This window comes from Microtus pennsylvanicus, chromosome 13, assembly GCF_037038515.1.
Source record: "Microtus pennsylvanicus isolate mMicPen1 chromosome 13, mMicPen1.hap1, whole genome shotgun sequence".
Classification (NCBI taxonomy): Eukaryota; Metazoa; Chordata; class Mammalia; order Rodentia; family Cricetidae; genus Microtus; species Microtus pennsylvanicus.
Window position 1 is genome coordinate 82975649 of NC_134591.1, and position 24335 is coordinate 82999983.

General features: G+C 49.7%; 1 protein-coding gene across 4 annotated transcripts in view; it reads right to left on the bottom strand.

The window, feature by feature from the left end:
- Prkcz (protein kinase C zeta) overlaps positions 1 to 24335 on the bottom strand; it is a 109603-nt gene that overhangs the window by 66984 nt on the left and 18284 nt on the right. The window contains exon 1 of one of the 4 annotated variants that reach the window (XM_075947122.1): positions 22680 to 23171. The exons of 1 other annotated variant lie outside the window; for it this stretch is intronic. Coding sequence is in view for 1 of the 3 variants with exons in the window: in XM_075947121.1 (XP_075803236.1) it covers positions 21854 to 21863 (10 nt within the window). In the remaining 2 variants the exon portion in view is untranslated. Of the gene's footprint in view, positions 1 to 20857; positions 20994 to 21853; positions 22537 to 22679; positions 23172 to 24335 lie in introns of those variants that run through there. 2 more of the 4 variants (XM_075947121.1, XM_075947123.1) reach the window with 2 other exon arrangements.

Sequence of the window (24335 nt, forward strand, 5' to 3'; positions counted from 1 at the left end):
GAGGCCAGAGGCCGGTGGGACCAGAGCTGTCAAGGGCCATGTAATGGCTAGAGTGCTTCCAGAGAAACAGAGTGGAACTCCCCCCTCGCCCCTCGTCCATAATGTGCAGATGTGGGGGGGGAGGGTGGCTTGCAGGGCTCGGCTGCAGGTTCTCTCCTAAGCAGCTCCTCACAGGCCCTGCCCTTCCCCCTCGGGAACATTTCCACAGCACTGCAGGGTGCCTGACCCCAGGCTTCCTGGTGTCGGGTCTGGCCCTGTACAGCATAGTGACCTGGGGTCCATTATGCATGTCCTAGGTATTTTTAATGGCGCTGCTGAGAATAAAATTTAGTCTCTCACCCCCAGCTGACCACCTGAGCCTGATGCATTAAGCCTCCGCCCACTCCCAGGGGTTACGACCCTGTTCACTCCAGATAATCTGAGTAAGAGGATCTAACTGCTCACACTTGACCCCTGTGTCTGCTCACGCTGAGAACAGACCTCAGGCTTCCTTTAATGCTTAAAAACAAATTTAAAAAGCTCCCCTTTCTCCCCTAACCAAAAACAGAGCAGCTAATCTTGGAGGAACACCTCTAAGCTAGAAGTTTACATCCTGAAAAAGAAACACACAAAGCTTCACATCCCCCTGGCCTCACAGCACCCCCTGAAGGGGTGAAGATTCGGAGAGAAGGACCTTCCGACACCTCTGGCCCAGGCGCAAAAGCTGCCCCATGAGCTGGAGTCTGCTGCTCCGCCCCATGGGGTATTCTGGGCTCAGGTGACCCATGTGTCTAACCCCCTCCTTACTACTACAATAGGTTTCTTCCTGCACAGACTCCCTGTGGAATGGTGGGGCTGCCTCACGTGTGTGCTCCCATCGGAAGGAAGGAGCACAAGGGGATAACAGAACATACAGAACACGTATTACAAAGGGGGGCCTGGACCAGGAGACCCTAGAGCAGTGGCCCCTGACCGGATTGTGCATGAGATCTGGGTAAGGGATGAAAGGCTCACATTCTTCCATCTCATTTCTACACCATGGGCGAGGAGGAAGAAGTTACCTGTGACCTGAGACACGCGTCCCGAGAGCTGTGGAATGTCCCCTGACAACACTTCTCTAACACAAACCTTGTCCTTTATCTTTTATTTTTGTTTTTTGTCTTGTTTTGTCTTTTCAAGACAGGGTTTCTCTGCGTAGCTCTGACTGTCCTAGAACTCACTCTGTAGCCCAGGCTGGCCTTGAACTGGGAGATCCATATGCTTCTGCCTTCCGAGTGCTGGGGTTAAAGCCATGAGTCATTAGTACCCAGCCAAACCTTATTATTCCTTAGAGATGATTTTTCATACTATAAAATTATCTGTAAAGACATGTTTTATTATTTGCAATTTTTAATCATAAGGTTAAAAATATTTCTTAAAAAAATTTAGCCAGGTACAGCGGTGTTTACTTGCAGTTGTAACACTCCAGAGGCTGAGGCAGGAGGATTCTGGGTTCAAGGGCAGCCTGAGTTACAAGGTAAGACTCTCTCAAAACAGCAAACCACCTCATACCCCCACTTACAAAATAAGTAAGTAAAAAAATAAGCATCGTCAAAAGATTATAGCAGGGCACACACAGATGGCGCGCACACCTTTGATCCCAGCATTCAGGAGGCAAAGGCAGATCTCTGTGAGCTCCAGGCCAGCCTGGTCTGCAGAGCTAGTGCTAGGACAGTTAGGGCTACACAGAGAAACCCTGTCTTGAAAAACAAAAAACAAAAAAGATGTGTAGAAGGCTGAAGAGAGGACTCGGGGTGATGACCTGAGTTTGAGCCCCAGAATCTACACGGTAGAAAAAGAACTGACTCCTGTGAACTGTCCTCTGATCTCCACATGCAACACGCATGCTGAGCACCCAAACGTCCACCTACCCAGAGCAAACCAATAAATAGTGATTACATAGATAAGCGTGAGAAAATATGTTGAAAAACCTGGAACCACTGTATGCTGTGGGTAAGGTACAGCTACTATGGACCACAGTACAGAGCTCTCGGGAGATAAAAATAGCACCGCCGTATGATGCGGCAGTCCCACTCCTGGGCACGTGTGCCCGAGGACAGAGGACGGGGTCCTGAATAGCTGTGTGCACATCCCCGTCCACAGCAGCACTGTCCACAGCAGCCAAGAGGTGGGAGCAACCCAGCAACTATTTACAGATGAACGCACAAAGAAAACGTGATGGCCACACACAATGCAATGCTATTCCGACAGAAGCCCCAACCAACATGGATGAGCCCTGCAGACATTACCCTAAAATTAGTCAGCTACAAAAGGACAGGTCCTGTGTAAGGCCTTATGGGAAGTATGCCAGTTGGCTCACAATGCAGACCAGTGGAGCTGGTACTTACAGTACAGTCAGGGGTTTTCTGTGGGATGAAAAAATCATAGAGACTGATTGCATAATGCTGGTTTTAACCTTTTACTTAGTTAAAATGTTCAGTTTTACATTATGTGTATTTTTTAAAAAATATTTATTTATTTATTTATTATGTACACGATATTCTGTCTGTGTGTATGCCTGCAGGCCAGAAGAGGGCACCAAACCCCATTATAGATAGTTGTGAGCCACCATGTGGTTGCTGGGAATTGAACTCAGGACCTTTGGAAGAGCAGGCAATGCTCCTAACCACTGAGCCATCTCTCCAGCCCTCCGTTATGTATATTTTTGAGCATTTACTTTATTTATGAGTATTTTTGTGTATTTGTGCGTGCACACTATGGATGTACAGGTGCCCAGGGAGGCTGGAACAAGAGGTTGGATTACCTCAGGCTGGAGGTAAAGGTAGCTGTAAGTGGATCAGTGTGAGTGTTGGACACCAAGCAAGCGCTCTTTATTCACGTGTATTTTACCACAATCAGCAGGCCAACCAACACAACGACAAGTCTCCATGACAGCACCCTTCTGGGAAGGCACACTGGCATTCTTGAAGAACGACATTTACAAAGTGGTCTCTGTCTCTGCTTAGATCCAGATTGGTGTAAAGATTCGTCTGCACGTTGAACGTGTGATAGGGATGAAATATTTGCATGTAACAAGGTTTAAAAATAAATAAACCCAAGCCCTAAAACCAAAAGAACTCAATCCCACAGCCAGGACTCCTAGAGCCCTGGACTGCCGCTCTGTCTGGGCTGGATGTGGCCCCCAAGCTCTTCTGCTGACTCCAGGGCCACATTATGTCAGCTGAGTAAAGCCACGGATGCAGGCAGGAATGCTAAACGGGGCTGAAGAAGACACAGGCAGCTTCAGGTGGGCGTGTGCAATGGCAGAACGTTTGCCGAGCGCGTGCAATGCCCTGTGTTCATCCTCAGCACTGCAAAAAATAAAACCAGTATGCAAGGGTCCATGCCTGAGTATCCAGAGAAGTCTTTGGACAGCGCTAGGAGGGGAGGGAGCCGGCTGAGGGGAAAGTGCTCTCATGATGGGTGGGGTAAGGATCAAGAGCAGACTACAGAGATGCTGAGTCAAGGCCTGCCACACAGACCTCAGGGTAACAGTGTATGGTCAGCTACATGATTGCTGATGGGTGGACAGTTTTGAAGCATCTACGACAGAAGGCCTAGGGGCAGCTGAGATTAAAGACTTCTCAGCCCATGACATGACCAGCGGGTGTCTCACCTCTCAACGCCCTGCTAGGAGCTGAACTTGCGAAAAGACAAAGGCAGCTATCTACAAGCCGAGGAAAGATGAAGCGTCTTCCTCAAGCCCTGCCCACAGACTGGGTTGTGAGGTAGGAGGCAAAACCCTCTGCTGGTGTGGCACCAAACGTGTACCCTTCTTTCCTGCAGCCTTGGTACTGCGGCCGAGCGTGTAACCATCTACAAGTCTGTGTCAAATTCTAACTTCCTGGGAGGGTGCTCAACTCTCTGGAAGGTGAGTAGACCAGGGAGATAGACCCTTTAGGGAGGGATTGTCTTATGAAAGGGGTCCTTGGGAAGCAGACCTCAGCGGACACCAATGCCCTGACCCTGGTGCCATCCTTTAGCCTGGAGAAATGTCTGTCTGCAATCTCTCAGCGTCCAGCTGTGGTGTTTTATTTTGGGAGCCCACATGAAGAAGACGCCCGAAAGGCTGAACTCTGCCCTCCTCTACCCTGAGTGTTGCCTCCCACTCAGACCTCACTCCAGGCTCCAGACGTCACAGTCCCCACCTCCCAGGGAGCAACTGTGCCTGGGACCTTGAAGAACAGGGTAAGGAGAGTAAACCCCAGAACGGACTGGGTGAGAAGCTCTATGGTAGGTGCCGCTGCTCTTACGACAGAGACAGATTTGAAACAAAGTTCACCTGTGTTGCTATCTTTGACACTGGACTGCTGAGGCAGCCACCAGGCTCGGGTCTTTCTTACACTCAGACATAAGCACAGCAGCACCGTGTCCAAGAACACAGGAATATTGGAAAACTGGGAGGATCTTTGAGCCCAGGCCAGCGGAGGGTCAACTCCCAGTATCACCTTGTTTGGCAGATATTGCAGGCCCAGTGAACACCAGGGCCCGTGGGTCGCAAAGCCTCCTAATCTTGACTGTGGTCACACTGCCCAGCCTCCCTCGTCCCCCAAGCGGTCACTGTAGAACTGTGTTGGGTTACAGAGTGACTCCCAGATACAGACCAATGAATGGCCTTCTTTCTAGCAACACAATCCTGGCTTCTCTGGTCTGCACAGGATTTTAAGGCTTGAGGGCCCTTTGTGGGCTGTTTCAGGAGGAGGGTATTAGCAGCCTGGACTCTGTTCTAAGAAGTATGGGCAGAGGACAGAAAAGACGGCAGTGGATGCGGGCTCTGCAGTCTACCTGGTTACCTTTCTACCGCCCTGACAAAACAACACCATCAAAGCAACTTTTTAAAGAAAGGGTTTGAGGCACACGGTTCCAGCAGGTCAGATTCCACGGTGAACGTGGAGGGAGCAGGGCAGCAGGCGAACCGGAATGGAGCTGGAGCAGCAGTGGAGAGCTTACATTTGATCCACACGCCTGAGGCAAAGAACTGGGAACACAGTGAGCTTTTGAAACCTCAAAGCCCCACCCCCAGTGACACAAACTCCTCCAATAAGGTCACACCTCCTAATCCTTTTTAAACAGTTCTTCCAACTGGGGATCAGGTATCCAAACATGTAATTCAAATAAGCGAGCCTATGGGGGCCATTCTACCACACTGGGATCCCATGATCCAACCTGAAGGCCATTTCCGATTCCCCCATTCATCTGAACCATACTGATCCCAGGGTGCCACTCTGCCCACCTACCCATGTAGAAGCCCCTGGCTTAGTCTCTTTCCCTTTTCCCGCCTCCACAGGGTATCTCAATTGGTTCTCTTTTGTTGTTGTTTGTTTTCTGAGACAGCATTTCTCTGTTTAGCCCTAACTGTCCTGGAATTCACTCTACAGTAGAGTTCTACCTGGCTGACCTCAAACTCACAAAGATCCTCCTGCCTCTGCCTCCCGAAGTGCTGCAATTAAAGGCGTGCGTCAACACTGCCCAGCTAACACCCAGTCTTCTTAGCAACTCCTGGCCACCCTCCAGCTGCCCTTCCTGGTCTCCAGGGTCCACACAGTCTATACACTGAGAAACCAGAAAGAGAGTGGTTCCTACATCCTTCCCCTGGCTCCAGTTCATCACAGGACTTGGGATGACCACCAATGGGGATAAGACTATCAAGGAGGCATTGCTGGGAAGGCAGGTGACACACCATCATTACAAAGTCTAATGAGGGAACGAGACAGCGTATTTGTTTCTTTTCTATTGCTGTGATAGATACCACGGCCAGGGCAACTTATCGAATTTATTCCCGAGGGTAAGAGTTTGTGATGGCAGAACAGAGGCATGGCAGGTAGAGCCGGAAGGGAAGCGCTGACATCGAGAACCACGAGCAGGAAGCAGAGAGCAAGGTGGGGGATGGCAAGGGTCTCCTCCGCTAGGACAACTTCCTGAGCAAAGCCACACCTCCTAACAGTGCCACACCTGGGGATAAACGAAAGCCTGATACCACGAGGGACACCTCATTCAAACCACCACAGACGGCGACTTCCTAGGGACGTCAGAGCCTATCGGGGTCCTGGCCGTCTTCTCCCAGCCTGGAGTGGGGGTCAGGGGAGACAGAGAAATGACACACTTCTGCTTTGCTGCAGACAAGTTAACCATATATGCTGGTTGGTTTCATTTTCTCAGCTTTTGGTGGGGGACGGGGCCAGGTAGCACATGCTGGTCAAGATCCCTGAGCTAGAGCCTCAGAACCTTCTCAAACCTCCGGGAAATAAAACACACCGATGTCCTTCCAGAGAAGTTGAACTCCCGTACCCAGGAAAGTTAGCTCGGTGGAATAATCACTGGGAGAAAGGACTGTGGGCCTTCGCCGAGGATGAGGGAGCTGTTAGCCAGTAACTGGGAGGTTTAAGTAGCGCTCTATCACAGAAAGGCTCTCTTAGAACCAAAGAAAGGTGTGCCCACCAGAGGGCACCAGCAGAGACGGGTTTAGTTTTCTAACGCTTTGCTGTGTGTTTCAGGGTCTGTGCAATCGGCATGTATTGCTTTTACTGTTTTAAAATACAAATGTAGAAGACCTTTCTCTGCTGCCACTGTGGCCCTGGAGACGTGAGGGGAGCACATGTAACCTGCTCCGAGCTGGCTCCACGCTGCCCACAGCCTGACCTAGACAGCGGAGGTGACACCATGCGTGGGGCAGCAGGAAGGTGAGGCCCAGCTCCTCCTGGAAGACCTGGTTCTGGGGCCTTTGGTGGGCAGGCCATCACTCACCACCATCTTCACTGAAGGATGCTTAGCTCAAGATAGGGAGCCTGGGGAGGAGCGGTTGTGAGGGATCCCAGGCATGGACTTTTAGACCTAGGGATGCACCAAGATCAAAGCAGATGGACCCCATCCTTTAAAACCTTCATGTGGTGGGGGCACAGTAGGGGGATGAGACTTCTCAAAAAGAGACTGGAGAACAAGGTCTCTGAGCAGACTCTGGAGGAAGAGAACCTATAGGACCACTGCGATCTCTGATTGGAGGAACTATCCAAGCAGAAAAGTAAAGCCCAAAGCAGAAGGCCCCAATTTTGTCTTGACTACACACAACGGAGGTGGAAGGGCACGGAGTCTGGTAAGGAGGTGCTATCGCCCTGGTTTCGTTAATACAGGATCCACTGCAGGGAGGGGTGACCTAAGGAGAGGGAGGTACCTGAACCAGCCAGCTAAGCAACCCCATAAAGTGACCTTCCTACGGCTGCAGAAGCAGAGGCCGTGGAATCACCACTACAAACCAAGGTCCTGAACCCCCACAGCAGGAGAAAGCACTATTCAGATCTGTCAACGCTCACTGTCAGAACAAAGGACGCCTTCAAGCCAAGTGTCCAGGCAGCCAGCACGTGCCAGTCACCAAGCAGCCTGCCCTTCACACCCATCTCCAGCATCCCCCAGCCTCAAGGCTGGGCCTTCTGACCACTAAGCTAAACCGCAGGTCCTCAGAGAAGAGGACCCAGCTCTGCTCTGCATAGTGGATCAGCCCACTGAACTATGAGCAAAGCACGGTAAGTTCTCTAAGAGGCTGTTTCAGGAAAAGAAAGAAAGAAACAAAGCCCCAAACCACCCAGACTGTGCTTTGGTATTTACACAACAGATTATATGGGTGCCACAATCACATGCTGCTCAGATACTGGGATGTTCTTGACAATACGACACCAAACTTTTACAGAAAGGATGAGATCAAAATAATAAATTCAAAAATAATAAATGCAAAGATTTTTTAAAAAAAAAACCCTCTGGCCGGGCGGTGGTGGCTCACGCCTTTAATCCCAGCACTCGGGAGGCAGAGGCAGGCGGATCTCTGTGAGTTCGAGACCAGCCTGGTCTACAAGAGCTAGTTCCAGGACAGGCTCCAAAACCACAGAGAAACCCTATCTCGAAAAACCAAAAAAAAAAAAAAAAACCCTCTGAATACATGTTTTATGAACAGAGCCAAGTGAGCGACCTGGCGTCTCAGGACACAGGCCAACATGCTGATGTGGTGTTGGGGGGCGCCACAGTCCCAGCCATCAGCAGGTCTAGTCTTTACCCCCAACATGGAACACCCCAAATCCATCCTGTATCTGTTTTTTACAGAATCCCCTTTGTTTAATGGAATGGACAGGATATAGCTCAGGGTTAGAGCATTTGCCGGGCACACACAAGGCCCCGGGGTTCTATCGAGAAATACTAAAGAGGAGTTGGAGATAAGGCTCAGTAGTTAAGTGCTTGACGAAGCACGAAAACCGGAGTCTGGTTCCCCAGAAACCCACATAAATGCTGGGAGGCACAGAAGCCACCCATAATCGCAGTCTCAGGAAGGCAAAGACGGGAGTCTCCTGAGCAGGCTGGCCTGTGAGTGAGTCTGGGTTTGACTAAGAGAGCGTGTCTTGAAGAATGGAGTGGAAGAGAGATAGAGGATTTTTTTTCCTATTTAAATGCATGTACACACATGTGGACATGCCCAATCCATGCAGACACAGACACAGACACACACACACACACACCAAAAAATCCGCCCCCCCCCCCAAAAAAACCAGAAAAAGAAGTAAAGAGCTGGAAATGATGGCACATACCTAACCCTGTATTCATGAGGCTGAGACAGGAAGCCTGTGAGTCCTGGGCCAGAGTGGGCTACACAGTGAGACCCTGTCTCCAAACAAAACAAAACAAAACTTCTCCATCCTCCAACCTTAACAGTGGCTGGTAAGATGGTGTGACATAAAGTTTTAGGATTGTTTTCAAATTTGGGGGGAAAGCTCTTGTGTGTGTGTGTGTCTGTGTGTCTGTGTGCACATGTGTGTATGTGTTCATGATCATGTGTGTTTGTGTTCAGACATGCATGTGTGCTCTTGTATCTGGAGACTAGAGGTTAACCTTGGGCAGCACTGCTCAGGAGTTGCTCACCTGTGTTTTGAGACAGGGTCTCTCCCTGGGACTTCGGGCTGACCAACTGGGCTGCACAGGTCAGCCAGTGAGACCTGAGTTTCCTCTTGCCTGGTCCTCTCAGGCGCTGGACTACAGTGTGCCACCATGCCCAGCTTTCCTTTTAGTTCTGACAGGAACACTCTGGGGAAATCTCGCTCATTCTCTCCACTGGAGACCCGCAGGTTGGTGGGGTATTCTGAGATTCCTCGTGCAGTGACTCATCTTAACACCTTTGTTGAAGCACTAACTGCACGCACCAGGCTGGCCTCAAATGGCTCATCCTCCTTTCTCAGTTTCCTAAGAGCTGGGGTTTTAGCAGCACACGCTACGATGCCCAGTTTGAAAAGACTTTCTAAAGAGTCATAAGTAATTTTCTTGTCTTTCGCTAACCCTATTATAAAAAAAAAGGCTGAATTCTCTGGAGATTTTTGCAAAAGAGAAAATATTGAAAAACTGTCAGTTGAGTAAAAATCAAATTGTTTGCCAGTAGAAAATATTGGGGGAAAATACAGCAACATGCCAGGCAGACAATAAATGATGGGTCTAATTAATATCATTTTCCTGGATTACATCAAGTTTGAGGTCTTTGTTGGTATTTAAACGTGTTATTTTTATTTCTAGTCTCATCCTAGTTATGTTTAAAACGTGTTATTTTTATTTCTAGTCTCATCCTAGTTATGTTTAAAACAAATAGTTATGTTTTAAAAAAAGAGTTGACAGGGAGATGAGAAGGCTCAGTGGGCAGGCACTTGCTGTCGAGACCGAGGGTGTGAGCTCAACTCTCAGGACTCACACGGTGGAAGGAGAGCGCGGCTCCTGCAAGTTGTCCTCTGGCCTCACATGCATAGTATGGCGTGCGCGCGCGCACGCGCACACGCACACACACACACACACATAAATACAACTAAATTTTTTAACTAAATGAGAGACAGTAAAACACTGACAAGAACAAATGCTAGGCTACACTTTACAGAAAACTGCACACGTGCACACACGTGTGTGACTTCTGTTTCGTTTTGTTGAGACAGGGTTTCTCTATGTAGCCCTGGAACTCACTCTGTGCTCTGCAGACCAGGTTGGCCTCACACTCATAGATTGGCCTGCCTCTGCCTCTTGAGTGCTGGGATGAACGGTGTGCGTCAAATGAGAATATGAGGGAACAACCAAAACTACTGCAAACAGATGAATAAACCCAGCTGACCACGATACCTAAGGCAGGGCCACCGAGGAGAACATCCTGACAGCAAGCACATCAAGAAGAATTCATTCCCAAGGCCAGAGCCCCATGAATCCAGGTCTGTACACAGCGGTAGGGCTGCTCCAGAGTCTGTGTCTGCCTATGGAGTCAGAGCACAGGGCTGGATATGACTGGCTAATGGCTCAGCGGGGAGATTAAAACAAAGAGCAGAGGAACTGGGCTAGGGGAATCGTGGTCCAGCACAGGACAGGGAGACCTTGCACATCTAACACTCAGCTCAGCCCGACCCACAGCCCACAGGGCCCAGCGGCCAAGAACACTTGGGATGGCTTTTAAATGCCTTTCTCCACCAGCAGAAGAAAGCCAGACACCTCAGAGGCCAGGTTCATTTCAGGCAAGTGCAAGGTGATCATCACGTCAGAAAAAAGAGAAACGTGTCAAAGCACACGGGCTGTGAAGGGAGCGCCTACCTGCTAAATGTGGTGAAATCAATGGCTCTGACGAGATGGCTCGGTGGATAAAGGCACCTGCCACAAACTGACGACCTGCACTTGATTACTGAATTCCCACATAGTGGAAGGAGAGAACCAGTTCTTGAAAGCTGTTCCCTGACCTACACAGGCACGCATACAGGAACACACACACACACATATACACAGGCACGCACACAGGAACACACACACACACACATACACAGGCACGCAAAGACACCCTCGTACACACACAAACACAAATTAATTATTAAATTTTCTTTTATTGTTGTTTTTTCGAGATAGGGTTTCTCTGTAGCTTTGAAGCCTGTCCCGAAACTCACTCCGTAGACCAGGCTGGCCTCAAACTCACAGAGATCCGCTTGCCTCTGCCTCCCTAGTACTGGGATTATAGGCGTGCGCCATGACCACCTAGCAATTAAAATTTTTAAATGGTGACAGGTGTAGATTATAACAAATTTAACTTCAAGAAAATCCTTGGGGGCTAAAGAGACGGCTCAGCAGTTAGGAGCACTTGTTGATCTTGCAGAAGATTCAGACTTGGTTCCAGCATCTGCATGATGACTCACAACCTTCTTTAACTCCAGTTCCACGGGATTTGACACCGTCTTCTGTCCTCTGAACGTACCAGGCACACATGTGGTGCATGTACATCTATGCAGGCAAAACACCCATACGTAAAATTAGAGAAACGAAACTCCTTGGGCTGGTAGATGGCTCAGTCAATAAAGTGCATGTCTTGTAATCATGAGGGCCCGAGTTAGATCTTTAGAAACTGTCTTTTGTTTTCGTTTTTTATAGACAGGTTTAGTGGACTGTCACTTATAACTTCAGCAGTGGGGAAAGATACACAAGAGAATCCATAAGACTGAGGACCTGCCAGCCTAATCTGTTTGGAAATTTCAGGCCAGTGAAGACCCTGCCTCAAAAAAAAAATTTTTTTTTTCATCTACAAAATAAATAAAATCCAAGATGAATGGTGCCCAAGGAATGACAGCTCTGGCATCTGAGACAAGCATGCATGTGTGTGGCGCATACACACACACACACACACACACACACACACACACACAATCCTGACTTAATAATGTCAGTTTTCATTTTTAACAGGAAGGAGAGAAAGAACAGCTCCTTAAACGACACTGTTACCACAACACAAACGAAAGCAGAAAAGAAACCTTTGCTCTGCAAGCTCTCGGCAGCCAGGTAGGATTTGGAAAACCCACCCATGATGCTGATACCGCCAGGGGGGATGGGGGACGGAGGACCAGGGTCAGCAGCCTCCCCACCATTCAGTCTCACTCTCAGGACCTGCAGATGTCCCTCTGTGTGACAGAGTCACTATGCGCACTGGCTCTAAGCAGACAGTCGGACGACAAGTGATTTATTTTTAAACAAATATATAGGGATTGGAGCCTATAATCCCAGAGCTCAGTAGGCTTGGGAGTTCTGGGCCAGTCTGGGCTTTACAGTAAGACTCTAGCTCAACCACCAAAACAACAAACACACAAAAACAAACAAAGTCATCCACGCACTGGCAAACAGGGAGATATACACACTGCAGTTGCATGAGAGCTGGTTCCGGACTCTCTGGCTGGCAAGCAATGGCACCGCGGCTAAGAGGCCTGAGCCTGGATTCTGAGACGCGGTGCAGAGCATTGCACATGTGAGCAGAGGGGTGTTGGGTGTGCCACCTAGCACGGCTCCAGGTAGGGCAGCTATGCGGGACCCTGTGAACATCTCCAAAAGGCAGACTTCATCCGCTCTCTGCATCCTTACTTTCTCTTTATTTTTTTTTTTTTTTTGATTTTTCGAGACAGGGTTTCTCTGTAGCTTTTGGTTCCTGTCCTGGAACTAGCTCTTGTAGACCAGGCTGGCCTCGAACTCACAGAGATCCGCCTGCCTCTTACTTTCTCTTTAAATGAGTGTGCAGAGATTTTGAAAAATACTACTGATACATTTTTGCTAGAACATATATTTTCCAAGGATTACAATTCCACAACCGGGAATTATGGCAGGTTCACGGGCCACACACAACCAAAGCAGAGGGTGACAGAGCTCATGGCATCCAGGTCCTCTGCCCCTTCCACTGTCCTGCCTCAAGACCCGACCTGAGCTCATTTAGACTCCTAGCTCAGTTTACAGGAGACCCCTACCTACAACCTACCTATGACTGATGTAGGAGGTCCTTCTTTCTATGTGTTGCTTGTATTGGTTAATGAATAAAGAAACTGCCTTGGCCTGATAGGGCAGAACTTAGGTAGGCAGAGAAGACAGAAACGAATTCTGAAAGGAAGAAAACAGAATCAGGGAGGCACCATGAAACCACCAGAGACAGATGCCGAGAATTTTACCCAGTAAGCCACTGCCACGTGGTGATACACAGATTAATAGAAATGGGTTAGATTAAGATGTAAGAATTAGCCAATAAGAAACCAGAATAGGCAGGCCAAGCAGCGATTTAATTAATACAATTTCTGTGTGGTTATTTCTGGGCTAAGCTAGCTGGGTAGCTGGGATGAACAAGTGGCCTCGCCCTCCTTGCAACATATGACATCTGTCCTTCACTCTGTGCCTGACCCTCCTGGGTGATGTGGAATATCCTTCACAGGCCTGGGTTACCTGGGTAAGATGAGGCCAGAAGATAAAGGACTCAGACTCCGACTGCTTCACTGCCCTGCTCGTCCACCCACAGTCCCTGGGGCTCAGCTGACCATGTATAGAGCTGCAGACCCCTGACACAAGGACTGCACATCTGTGGCCAGATACGTGTTGGAACACAATGGACAGAGGCAACTAGCTAAGCCCGTAAGGTATGCGGATCCTCGGATCCTCAGATCCTCAGATCCTCAGAGGGAACCATGAGTTCACTGTATCCAGAAGAAGGCAACATTCACTTCCCAGGTTGGTGTGGAAGGGCCTTCTGTCTATGTGTTTCTTTTTTTTTTTTGTTTTGTTTTTTGGGGTTTTTTTTTTTTTGAGACAGGGTTTCTCTGTGGTTTTGGAGCCTGTCCTGGAACTAGCTTTGTAGACCAGGCTGGTCTTGAACTCACATAGATACGCCTGCCTCTGCCTCCCGAGTGCTGGGATTAAAGGCGTGCGCCACCATCGCCTGGCTATGTGTTTCTTTTATTGGTTAATGAACAAAGAAACTGGCTTGGCCTGTTGATAGGGCAGAACTTAGGTAGGCAGGGAAAACTAAACTGAATGCTGGGAGAAAGAAGGGCAGAGTCAGAGAGAAGCCATGGAGCCACTGCCAGAGTCAGACATGCCGAAACTTTGCCTGTAAGCCACTGCCACGTGGCGATACACAGATTAATGGAGATGGGTTAAATTAATATGTAAGAGATAGCCAATAAGAAGCTATAGCTAGTGGGCCAAGCAGTGATTTAAATAATATGGTTTCTGTGTGATTATTTTGGAGCTGAACAGCTGGAAACCAACTAGTGGCTTCCTCCAACATCCGGAGAGCATGACGATGGATGGAATCGTCTCATGAAGGTAGAGGAACCCTCCATGGCACTGCCAGAATCGGTGAGGCCTTCCCAGACCAACCGTGGTAAGAGAAGAAATCATCCCAACACCACTACCCTAGAGGAACCAATAGGCGGGTTTTAGGGAAACACAGAAGAATGTCCGTGTTTATCTAGGATTAAAATACTCTGAGCCAAAAATACTTCATGATGCCAACCAAAACCAGCACCTAAACAGACTGAATCCAGAGGCAGGTACAAGAATCCATCTGTTCCTGCTGAACCAGCTGTAAAGATATGACCACCCTGACATTAATTTCTGTTAGTGTGTTTGTGCCTGAGAACAACTGTACAGCCAGGCCTGGTGGCAAAGGCCCGAAATCTCAGCTACAGGGAAGGCTGAGGTAGGAGGATCCAGAGTTCAATGCCAGTCTGGGCAGCTTAGCAAAAATACCGTCTCGATTTAGACAATGTAAGAAGAGCTGGGGCGTAGCTCAGAGGTAGGACACTTGCCTGCCGTGTCACAACTCCAGGTTTGAGCCCTGCACTACAAAAATTAATAAAAAGAAAGCAGATTCCATTAAATATTGTTATGTGTATAAATAAATCATGGATTTTTAAAAGAGACTTATTTATGCATGAGCATTACACCTGCACATATGTATGTTTACCACGGTGCCAGAAGAGGTAAAAAGAAACTTGGTTCCCTGGAACCAAAGTTAACAGATGATTGTGAGCTACCATGTGGGTACTAGTGACTGAACCCAACTCCTCTGCAAGAACAACATGAACTCTCAGTCACTGAGCCAACTCTCCAATCCTGGGGTTATACTTTTAAAATGAATAAATAAAAATAATTTTATTTAAAATTTCTTCTTTTTCATTTTCTTTCTTTCCTTTTGTTTTTGTTAGAAAAATTCATGAAACACAGGGTAGCCTTGAGTTTTTGATGCTCCTGATTGCTGGGATTCTAGGGGTGTGGCAGCAATGGGCTCTACAATGGGCCCTACAAGCCCATTATAAATTGAGGACTTGCTGTGATTTCAGAGGGGCCTAAAATGTAGTCAAGAACCCGAAGATCTTAAGGCCAGTGACACAGGAGAAAGCTATGTCATGGAGAACTGGGTCTGGGGAACTTAAAACTGACCTTAACTCCAAACTGAGTAAGACAAGAGATGAAAAGAACAAAGGAGCTATCCGAGGTGGGCACCTACCACCCAGCTGGCCATCCCCACTATGAAGGTGAGGGGCAGCCCACAGCCAACCGAAGAGATACAACTCTGACGTGGCGTGACAGGCGAGGACCCCGGTGAAGTCTTTCTCCAATAAAGCCCCTGGGATGAGTGTCACCCTTGACAGCTCACTATGTGAGTCCCTCGGTGTGCAAAGCCTGGAGTCGGCCTGGCAGAAGGATTTAAATCAGGGAGACAGGCCACGGGCATAACTCCTGACTCCCCGCCTGTGCCGTGTTTTATATTCACAAATCACGTGTTTTATATTTACAAAATGATTAATTACAGTCTCTGTTCAAAGTCATTTTCTTCTGTTGCCTTTTGGCTCCAAGGTTGAGCTTTACCAAGTCTGTCCTTGAAGGACTCAGGACGCCTGCAGCCTCTCTGCGCACACCTGGACACGCCTGGACACACGCAAGACCCCACATCCCTCTCTCCCAGACACGTAGCCTCTGGAGGAAAAGGCAGCCACCCAGGACAGAAGGGACGAGTGGCAGTGGCAGTAACATCACTGTGGATCCACTGAGGGCTCACATCTCTATTTTTTATTTTTATTTTTTTATGTTTTGCTTTTTCAATACATGTTTTCTCTATCTTTGGTTGTTCTGGAACTCTGCTTTGTAGACCAGGCTGGCCTTGAACTCACTGAAACTCACCTGCCTCTGCCTCCTAAGGGCTGGGATTAAAGGCGTGCACCACCACCACGCCCGGCCCTGAGAGCTCACAATCTTGATGGAAGAGAGAGCACAGGAATTGGGAATGGAGTTGAGTCTTTTGAAACCTTAAAGCTTGTCCCCAGTGACAATTCTAATCCTTCCCAAACAATCCCACCAAATGGGCATCAAGCATTTGAACAGGAGCTTATGGGGGCCATTGTCATTCAAGCCACCACATCTAGCCAGAGATCCATGATCTCCTGACCCTCTGTCACCATTCCAGAGCAAACTTGAGGGGGCTCCAGAGCCCAAGGCTGGGTCACCTGGGGCAGTAGAACAAGTAGAAGACTAACCCAGACACTAACGTGCTAACGTGACACAGGCGGGAATCCAACCAATTAGTAACCACCGAGAAGAGACAAGATTCTCACGGAGGAGACTGGGTGTTATTTGTGTAGCTTCTCCTTCCCTCCCTCCCCCTCAAGAAGGACGATGAGAACCACCTTGTGCACGGGCTGTGCCAACAACCTTCTCCTATGCAGTGAGTCTCTCTTGGTGGAGAGACACTGTCAGCAAGGCCGAGCTGTACGAAAGATGGACATTCTGAGATGATAAGGTGGGCAAGGGGGGCCCTTCACCTCCAAGTCTTCCATCCCAAGCCCCGAGATACCAGGTGAGAACGTACCAGACAAACCCAAGTGTAAGATGTCACACATCCAGTCAGCACCTTCCAGTTCTCACAAAACAGAAGCAAGGGCCGCCTGAGGAACTGTCCCTGCCAAGAAAAGCCAGGAGACAACTAACTGCAATATGGGATCTTGATCCTCCCCCTCCCAAATACTCCTATTAAAGATACGCATCATGATACTCAGTCTCGTTGGGTGCTGGGGGTTAAACTCAGGACACCTGCATGCTAACCAAGCCCAGGAGATGGACACAGTTTTAAAGAGGACAATCAGAGAACAGCAAAGATCTCTTGAAAGTTAAAAGGGTAAGAAGGGGCTAGGAACGGTGACCAGCCCAGCACTGGGGAGACTGAGGCAGGCAGACTGTTTAAAGTCTGAGGCCAGCCTGGCTTACACAGTAAGTACCAGGGCAGCCTGGGGCGTGTATCAAGATTCTATAAATACCTAAGGAGGTGGGATAGCATTTAAGGAGCTAAGGGATAGTTTGGACAAGAAGACCTGGTGGTCTCTGGAAGAGAGAAACACAGATGGGAGATAGGAGACAGGGAAGACTGGAGGACCAACCTAGGAGGCCCAACCAGTGACCAGAGGGAACCCCTAAAGACAGTAGAAAGGAAGTCAGTCACGCAAGAAAACACAACTAGGAAGCGAAGCATCTCACATCCAAACAGCATGTGCCCCCCCACCCACCCAAAGTTCCTGGTACAGGAGACCTAAAAGCCCCACATCAGGGGATGTTAACAGGAAACTTGAGAACACACAGACAAGTAAAAAGATACTAAGATCCTTAAGGAGAAACACACATGCACACACATGAACACGCGTGTGAGTGCACATACACACACATACACCTACACCATACACACACCCTCCAAAATGTCTGACTTTAGAAGCCAGAAGCTAACATGAGAGTCATCACAAACACATCTTATACCTACAAGCACTGATGCCAAAGGAACAGCAGGCAGGCTGGATCAAGAGAGCCAGCAGGGGAGGGGGCAGCATTTCTGTGATGGACACAGAAGGCCCTGAAACAGGCACGAGGGGAGTGGCAGTGCCCGAGAACTGGAGCACGGAAGGAAGGCTCCACAGCCGGGAAGACAGAACTCCCCAAAAACGCTGAAAGTGGTCTGATGAGATAGATGCCTCAGTGGTCAAGACCTGAGTCTGAGTCCCACAACCCACGTCAAAAGTAGACAGAACTCTCTCTGTAGACCAGGCTGGCCTGGAACTCATGAAGATCTACCCGCCTCTGCCTTCTGAGTGCTGGGATTCACGCCGCACTGGGGAAAGGTGGGAGGGATATAATTTACAAGAGGAGAGTTTAAGAAAAGAAGGCGGAACAAGCAAACCAAAATGACCACCACTAAAATAAAGCCCAACCAGGGAACAATAATAAACAAAAATACAGAAAGAACCCCTCTTTAGCACAGGTGTGCAAAGAAAGGATTTCTGCTAACCTCACATGCTATCCCTGCCAGGGCAAGTGACTGGACAAAGCGCTAGTTCCTAGAGGCTGAGAAACTGAGGCACACCCGTCACCATAGTTGAGACAGGACTTTATCTCCTTTTTCTCTTAGAAGAAGAGATTGAGAAACCACAGTACTGGCCTGAAGTATTCTTCATTATAAGTGGCAAAAAATAAAATTGAACTACACAAAAAAATAGAACTGACTCTGACTTCAAAAAGTTGCCTTCCACACCCGCCACAGCACACTCACCCCCATACCGAATCATATGCATTACCTTGCGCGCACGCACACACACACACACACACACACACTAATAAATTTTAAAATTTTAAAAGCTGAGAGAAGCTAGGATATAGCTCAGCTGGCAGAGATCCAGCTTGAACCCAACCTGGGAAGCATGAGACCCTGTCCAAACCAAACCAATAAAAACAAAACAAAACTCTGGGAGACAAATCAGGAATGCTCCAAGGAAGACTGAAAGTTTCCTGGAAGTGGGAAAGTGACTGTATAGCTAATAGCATGCAGGATGGAACGGTAAACGGGGGAGAGAGAGATGGTTCAACAGTTAGGAGTGCTTGCTTAATTCTTGCAGGCCTATGTTTGATTCCCAGCACCCACATGGTCGCCCACAACTGTCTTTATTTGTAATTTCAGGGGATTTGATGCCCTCTTCTGATATCCCTGGACGCTGCATCCATACGGGTAACATGCAATCTTTAACAAACAAACAAAAACCTCAACCATATTGGTGGAGGGGCAGAGACAGGTCCAGGGAGGGCAGCAAATGAGAACCAGCTCAGATTAAAAAGTCTATAAATAACTGCACAGATGTGCTACAGAGAAACTTGGAAATAAAAGTCAAAAAGAAACTGCCATGGTGGAAATAATCCCAAGAAGAAATCAGAGTCAGACTAGGTTGAGAGAAACGGGGCCCTGGCCCCTTCCATCCTCAGCAGTAAAACAGAAATATGCAAAGCTCAATATAAACATTTAGCTACAGCCAAGCACGCTGATATATACCTTCAAACCCAGCGCCCAGGAGGCAGAAGTGAGTTTGAGGCCTGTCTGGTCTTCATACTGAGTAAGTAGACAGGCCAGGAATACACAGTGAGACCTTGTCTTTAAAAAACAAAACTAAACTAAAAACTGAGCAAAAATAATGCACAATGCTGAGTTTGCAAACGAGCATTCGCCAGGACAGCTTTCTGACCAGGACGAGACACAGGCTCTGCCCACCATGAACCTATTTTACGGCAGAGCAAGTGAGGCAGTGGTCCAGGGACCGTGACCAGGACAGCCGGAGGTAGGCACTGGCAGCCTGTATCCCACTCAGATCCTTCATTGCTTGCCAACATACGGTGGCTCCATCTTATTAGAAACCAGACTTTTCAGAACCTCCAGTAAAAGAGATGTTTAAAAAGGAGATGATTCAAGGTAAAGTCCTTGTCACGAGAGCACAGGGATCCGAGTCTGGATGCCTGGTTACCCAAGAGTCTGAAACAAGTCTAATGCTGGGGAGACAGAGGCAGGTAGGTCCCCAGAGTGCTGTGGCCAGCGGTCTAGATAAACTGATGAGTTCTAGGTTCAGTAAGAGAAGGTGAAAAGAGAAGACACCTGATGTTGGCTCTGGTCTCCACAGACACACACACACACACTCGCATGCACGCGCAGGCACATGCACTCATACACACAAGTACACACACACACACACAAGATCAGACACATTCAAACCCCCACACCATAAAAACAAAACAATAAAGAAACCAACGGGAACTGAGGCAGCCTCCTGACACCGTGTGCAACGGAAACGCTCCGCTGTCACACTGGAGACGGTCTCACACCTGTCACACATCTGTCTCTCTGTTCAAACGGGCACCTGGTTCCCTGTGGCCACCCTGAGAGGGGTGGAATCTGGCAGGTTCTGCAGAGGCCTCAGAGACAGAAGCAGGAAGGCAGCTTGCCATAACGAGGTGCCCTACTCCACATATTTAGGGTAGTCCTAAAAATAAAACACGGTGTCCAAACATACTGGGGCAGGGGGATGCCAGGTTGTCTCTCGATCAGAACTGAAGAAGTGACAGACTGAGACAGCCCACTTTGGACAAGGCTTTTCTGACCCTTCTAAAAGCAACACACCTGAGCCTGCTCCCTGCATGACCCCTTAGCCGAGAGCTTCACTCCTCGAGGTTCTTGACTTTCCTAGGAAGTGAATTTGTGGGAATGACAGCCCGAGAACCATTTCTCCCACCAGGAAGGGAGGACACAGCACAAGCAAAGGCCCTGGGGCATGAGACAGCAAGAGGCCGTAAGTGAACAAGACGATGCCAGAACCATCAATGCCTTGGAGCACCACAGCACAAGTTCAAAAATGAAATAGTCTCGGTTCTTCAGATACTGCCCCACGAAACAGCCCACTCAGAGGTGTTCCCCTCACCCAAGATGGTCCCTGCTTAGTAACATCCTCACAACAGATCCAGGTCAGCAAAGAGAACAACAACCACTCTATATTAGGACAGTTCGGAGCCCAAACCCCTGGACAGTCTCCTTGTGGTCAGACCTTGGCTCATTTGCGGTGCCCAGAACACTCCACAGACGTATCAGAGATTAGACAACACGATGTGGGAAAACTTCCAAGAACATTCACTGGCCCCGCGGCCAACTCCAATGGTTCCTACACCCCAGCCGGAGGCCCGAAGCTACCGGGGCACCTACCTGCAGCTCTTGGAATGAACCGACAGGAGCTCCAGGGACCCCATGGACACTCTGACCTGCATGACAGGAATGACAGGCAGGCCAGCAAGTGCTGCAGGGTAGCACAGCCTGAGATCAGGGATGAAGTCTAGGAGGCAGGAATATAGCTCACAGCTAAGTTCTTACATAACTACCGGTGCCTCTGAACTTTACAGAGACGGAAAAGGGGTCCGCTGGAAGCCGGTGATGCTTAGATAAGAAGGTGGTCTCCACGCAGACTTGGTCAGGACACAAACACCGTTAACAACGCAGCCACGACCCACTCTGTGTTCCACCAGCATCCGTAGGGGATGGCTTTGCCAGGGGGACCCGTTGGTTCCTGGGAGCTGTCCCTGACCATGTTTCTGTGAAACTACCAAGGAGCACTGGGCCAAAACCTACCAGGGAGACCTCACGCCCCAGTACCAGTCTGGAAGCCCTGGTTACCGGTCCACTTGCTGAGGATTCAAGTTGGCTATGCACCGCAAGCAAGCCGTCTGGCAAACGGAAAGAGGCCACAACACCCATGCATCCCAGAGAACTATGACACAGCTCGTTTCTCCTCCCTAGCAAGCAAGCAAGCACCCCTGTTGCCGTTCTTGTCTCAAACCCATCCACAGGCCACATTTGATAATTCTAGGGCCCAAAACAAACAAGCCACCCTTGAGACCCATTCCGGTTGCATGGAACAGCCCATGCCTGGGGGAAGGGCAGTCTATACACCCCCCCATGGAGGAGGGGGCGATGTCTCTCTGCACACTCCAAACGAGGGAGCGATACCTTTGGACAACCTGGTTCTCCAGGCCCCAAGGCCCCTGCCAGCTTGGTAGGGGAAGCTGGTAGTTGTTTTTGTTTTTTTTTTTTTTTTTAAAAAAAAGCAAAAACCCTTGCAAAATGGTCGTCAGAAAAGCATTCCCATTCCCATGCATGCCCCTCACCCTCAATCCCCGAACAGCCCTCAGACCCATCTCAATCTACCTCCAACCATCTCAGGGCAGAAAATGGGGCGCCGAGGCCGCACTGCCTGCCGATATCCGAGAACCCGGGTGCACGTCAGCCCCTCTCGTGTCACCCAGACTCCAGCATGAGGCTGCTGCCCATGCAAAGCCACCGCTCAGAAAGGCAGGGCAGGCTCGCCCCTGTAAGCCGACCAGCCAGAGATGCGCTTGTTTATGGAAACAGGTGCTGGTTGTTTGAGTGCCAGGCGGGAGACCAGACCTCACCATTGTGGTCCCACTAATCCAGCCGCTAGCAGCAATGCAGGGAGAGGAGGAAGCGGCGGAGATGCATGTTCCCTCCGACCACGACACAGATTCCCGGCTGCAAAATCCCAGTCACAGCAACACACTGCCCAGTCGCCGGAGGCTCCCCAGGGCTAGGCTAAGTGAGGGGAGAGGCTTCCCGGGGACCTCGCTGGGCTCTGCAGCAGCTCTGCCCACCCCAGGCCTCCAGCATGTACACCCGTGCACCATCTCCTTCCCTCGCATTCCCGTCAGCTGCACAGGCAGCTCGGCATGCTTCACTATATGGCTTATTTTTCTGAAAACCTGTCACCAGGGAAGACAACAGCCTCTCGGCGTGCTTCTCCCGACATCACTGCCGCTGCAAGATGCTGCGGCAGCATCCATGCCCTGGTCGACTCGGTGCTGGAACATCTGTGCAACACGCAGGCTGTGGCGGAGCCAAGATGAGACCTGAAGCATTGACTTGAGCTCCGCGGCCCCGGCCACCGCATCCGTGAGGCCTGCAACACCACCACCTTAGGCCTGGTGGAAAACCCACAGGAGAGCCGTGCGTTACTTACCGGCTTTCTCGGCGTCCTCCCCAGCACAGGATTCTTTATGCTCTACCGAAGGTGGGCGTGCAAGGAGGCATCTTCCGTCCCTTTAAGGAGCCGATGCTGCGACCCTGGCCTCCTGGACCGACAATAGGCGGGGTGGGTCTCCAGATCGACAAAAGGCAGGGTGGGCTGCTGCCGGAGGAGCAGACATCTAATACAAGGTTGGCTGTCCTGCTCCCCGCCTCTCACATCTCTGCCTCCTCATGTCTCCAGGCCCGGGTGGTACCCAGCTCCCCTGGGAAGCTACAGCCGGCAGCTGAGGCACAAACTAAAACACGGCATGGATACGGAGGAGCTGACGTCACACGAAAACAAGCGTCTCTGTGCTGAGCCTGCCGGACAGGAGGAGAGCCAGCCAGAGCCCAGCCAAGGAGGGCTCGTACTTAGCAGTCTTTAAAATGCCACATCTGGGGAAACACCCCAGGTGACTGGGGCCCTCCTGATTAGCACCAGGCTGGGATTCTGGGTGCAGCAACTCCAGGCGTAACAATGGCCTATGATATGCAATCAGATGGACTCGGGTCCCAAGCACTGAAGGGCTGTCCAGTACCCAGGATGAGAGGACTACGGCCCATTCAATGCAGGCCAAATCCTAGGTCAAACGGCCTTTGCATATTGTAGGTGCAACCATTACATGGACCCCACCACATGGAGAATACAGTGGGCTACCCTCCACGTAGGAACGGGAAAGAGTTTTCCCAGGGATCTGAGCGAATCTCGCCGGCCTGGTACCACCCTCACGGAGGCCAAGGTGAGGGGGTGATCCATCACACAGCGTGAACGATGTGGGACCTAACACACGGTGCTGTGCCTTGCCGGGCTACAGCCAACCTGGTGCCCCAGACAGACTGGGAGTCAGTGATGGACCGCTTGACCCCATGCCTTCCCACGAGGACCCCCTCTTCGGGGCTGGCCCACCCCGACCTGCTGGCTATGCCACGTCCGCAGCACAGAGGCATCGGCTCACAGGTCTGTGTTTGTTTGCCTGAGCTCTGGGTTCAGATCCAGCTCCTTCAGTCAGACCCTGGAGAGAGGGAAGCCACGCCTCCAGGGACAAAGCTTCCCTCTTTTGGCAGCTGACCAGCTGTGCAAAGGCACTTCAGAAAAGGGGAAACTCATAAACACGGCACTCAAGGCCCCTCTTCCACAAACAAGGCAAGGCACAGCATGGCACCTGGTGCTCCAGCCAAGCAGGGTAAGAATGACTCTCGAGCCAGTTGTGGTAGTGACAGACCTGCAATTCTACCACTTGAGAGGCTAAGGCAGGAGGAGGATTGCAAATGGAAAGCCGGCCTAGGGTTGTGGGTGTCGTTCAGTGGTACAACGCTTGCCTACTCTGTACGAAGCTGTGGGCTAAATTTTCCAGCCCTTAAAAATACAAACAAACAAAAAACAAAACAAAAACCCCAAAACCTTATATTTTTAATTGGTTAAATAAGATAATAATATTTTTAAAAATCACGACCATATCTGAAATAGTCTTTGGTGCCTGTGAAAGTTTTATTGGGACACTCACTGAGGTACAATACAATGACATTCACTGAGGTACAATACAATGAGAAGAGCTGTTGGTTAAGACAGAGGCTGCACAGACCACAGAGCCCGCTTAGGTCCTGGCCC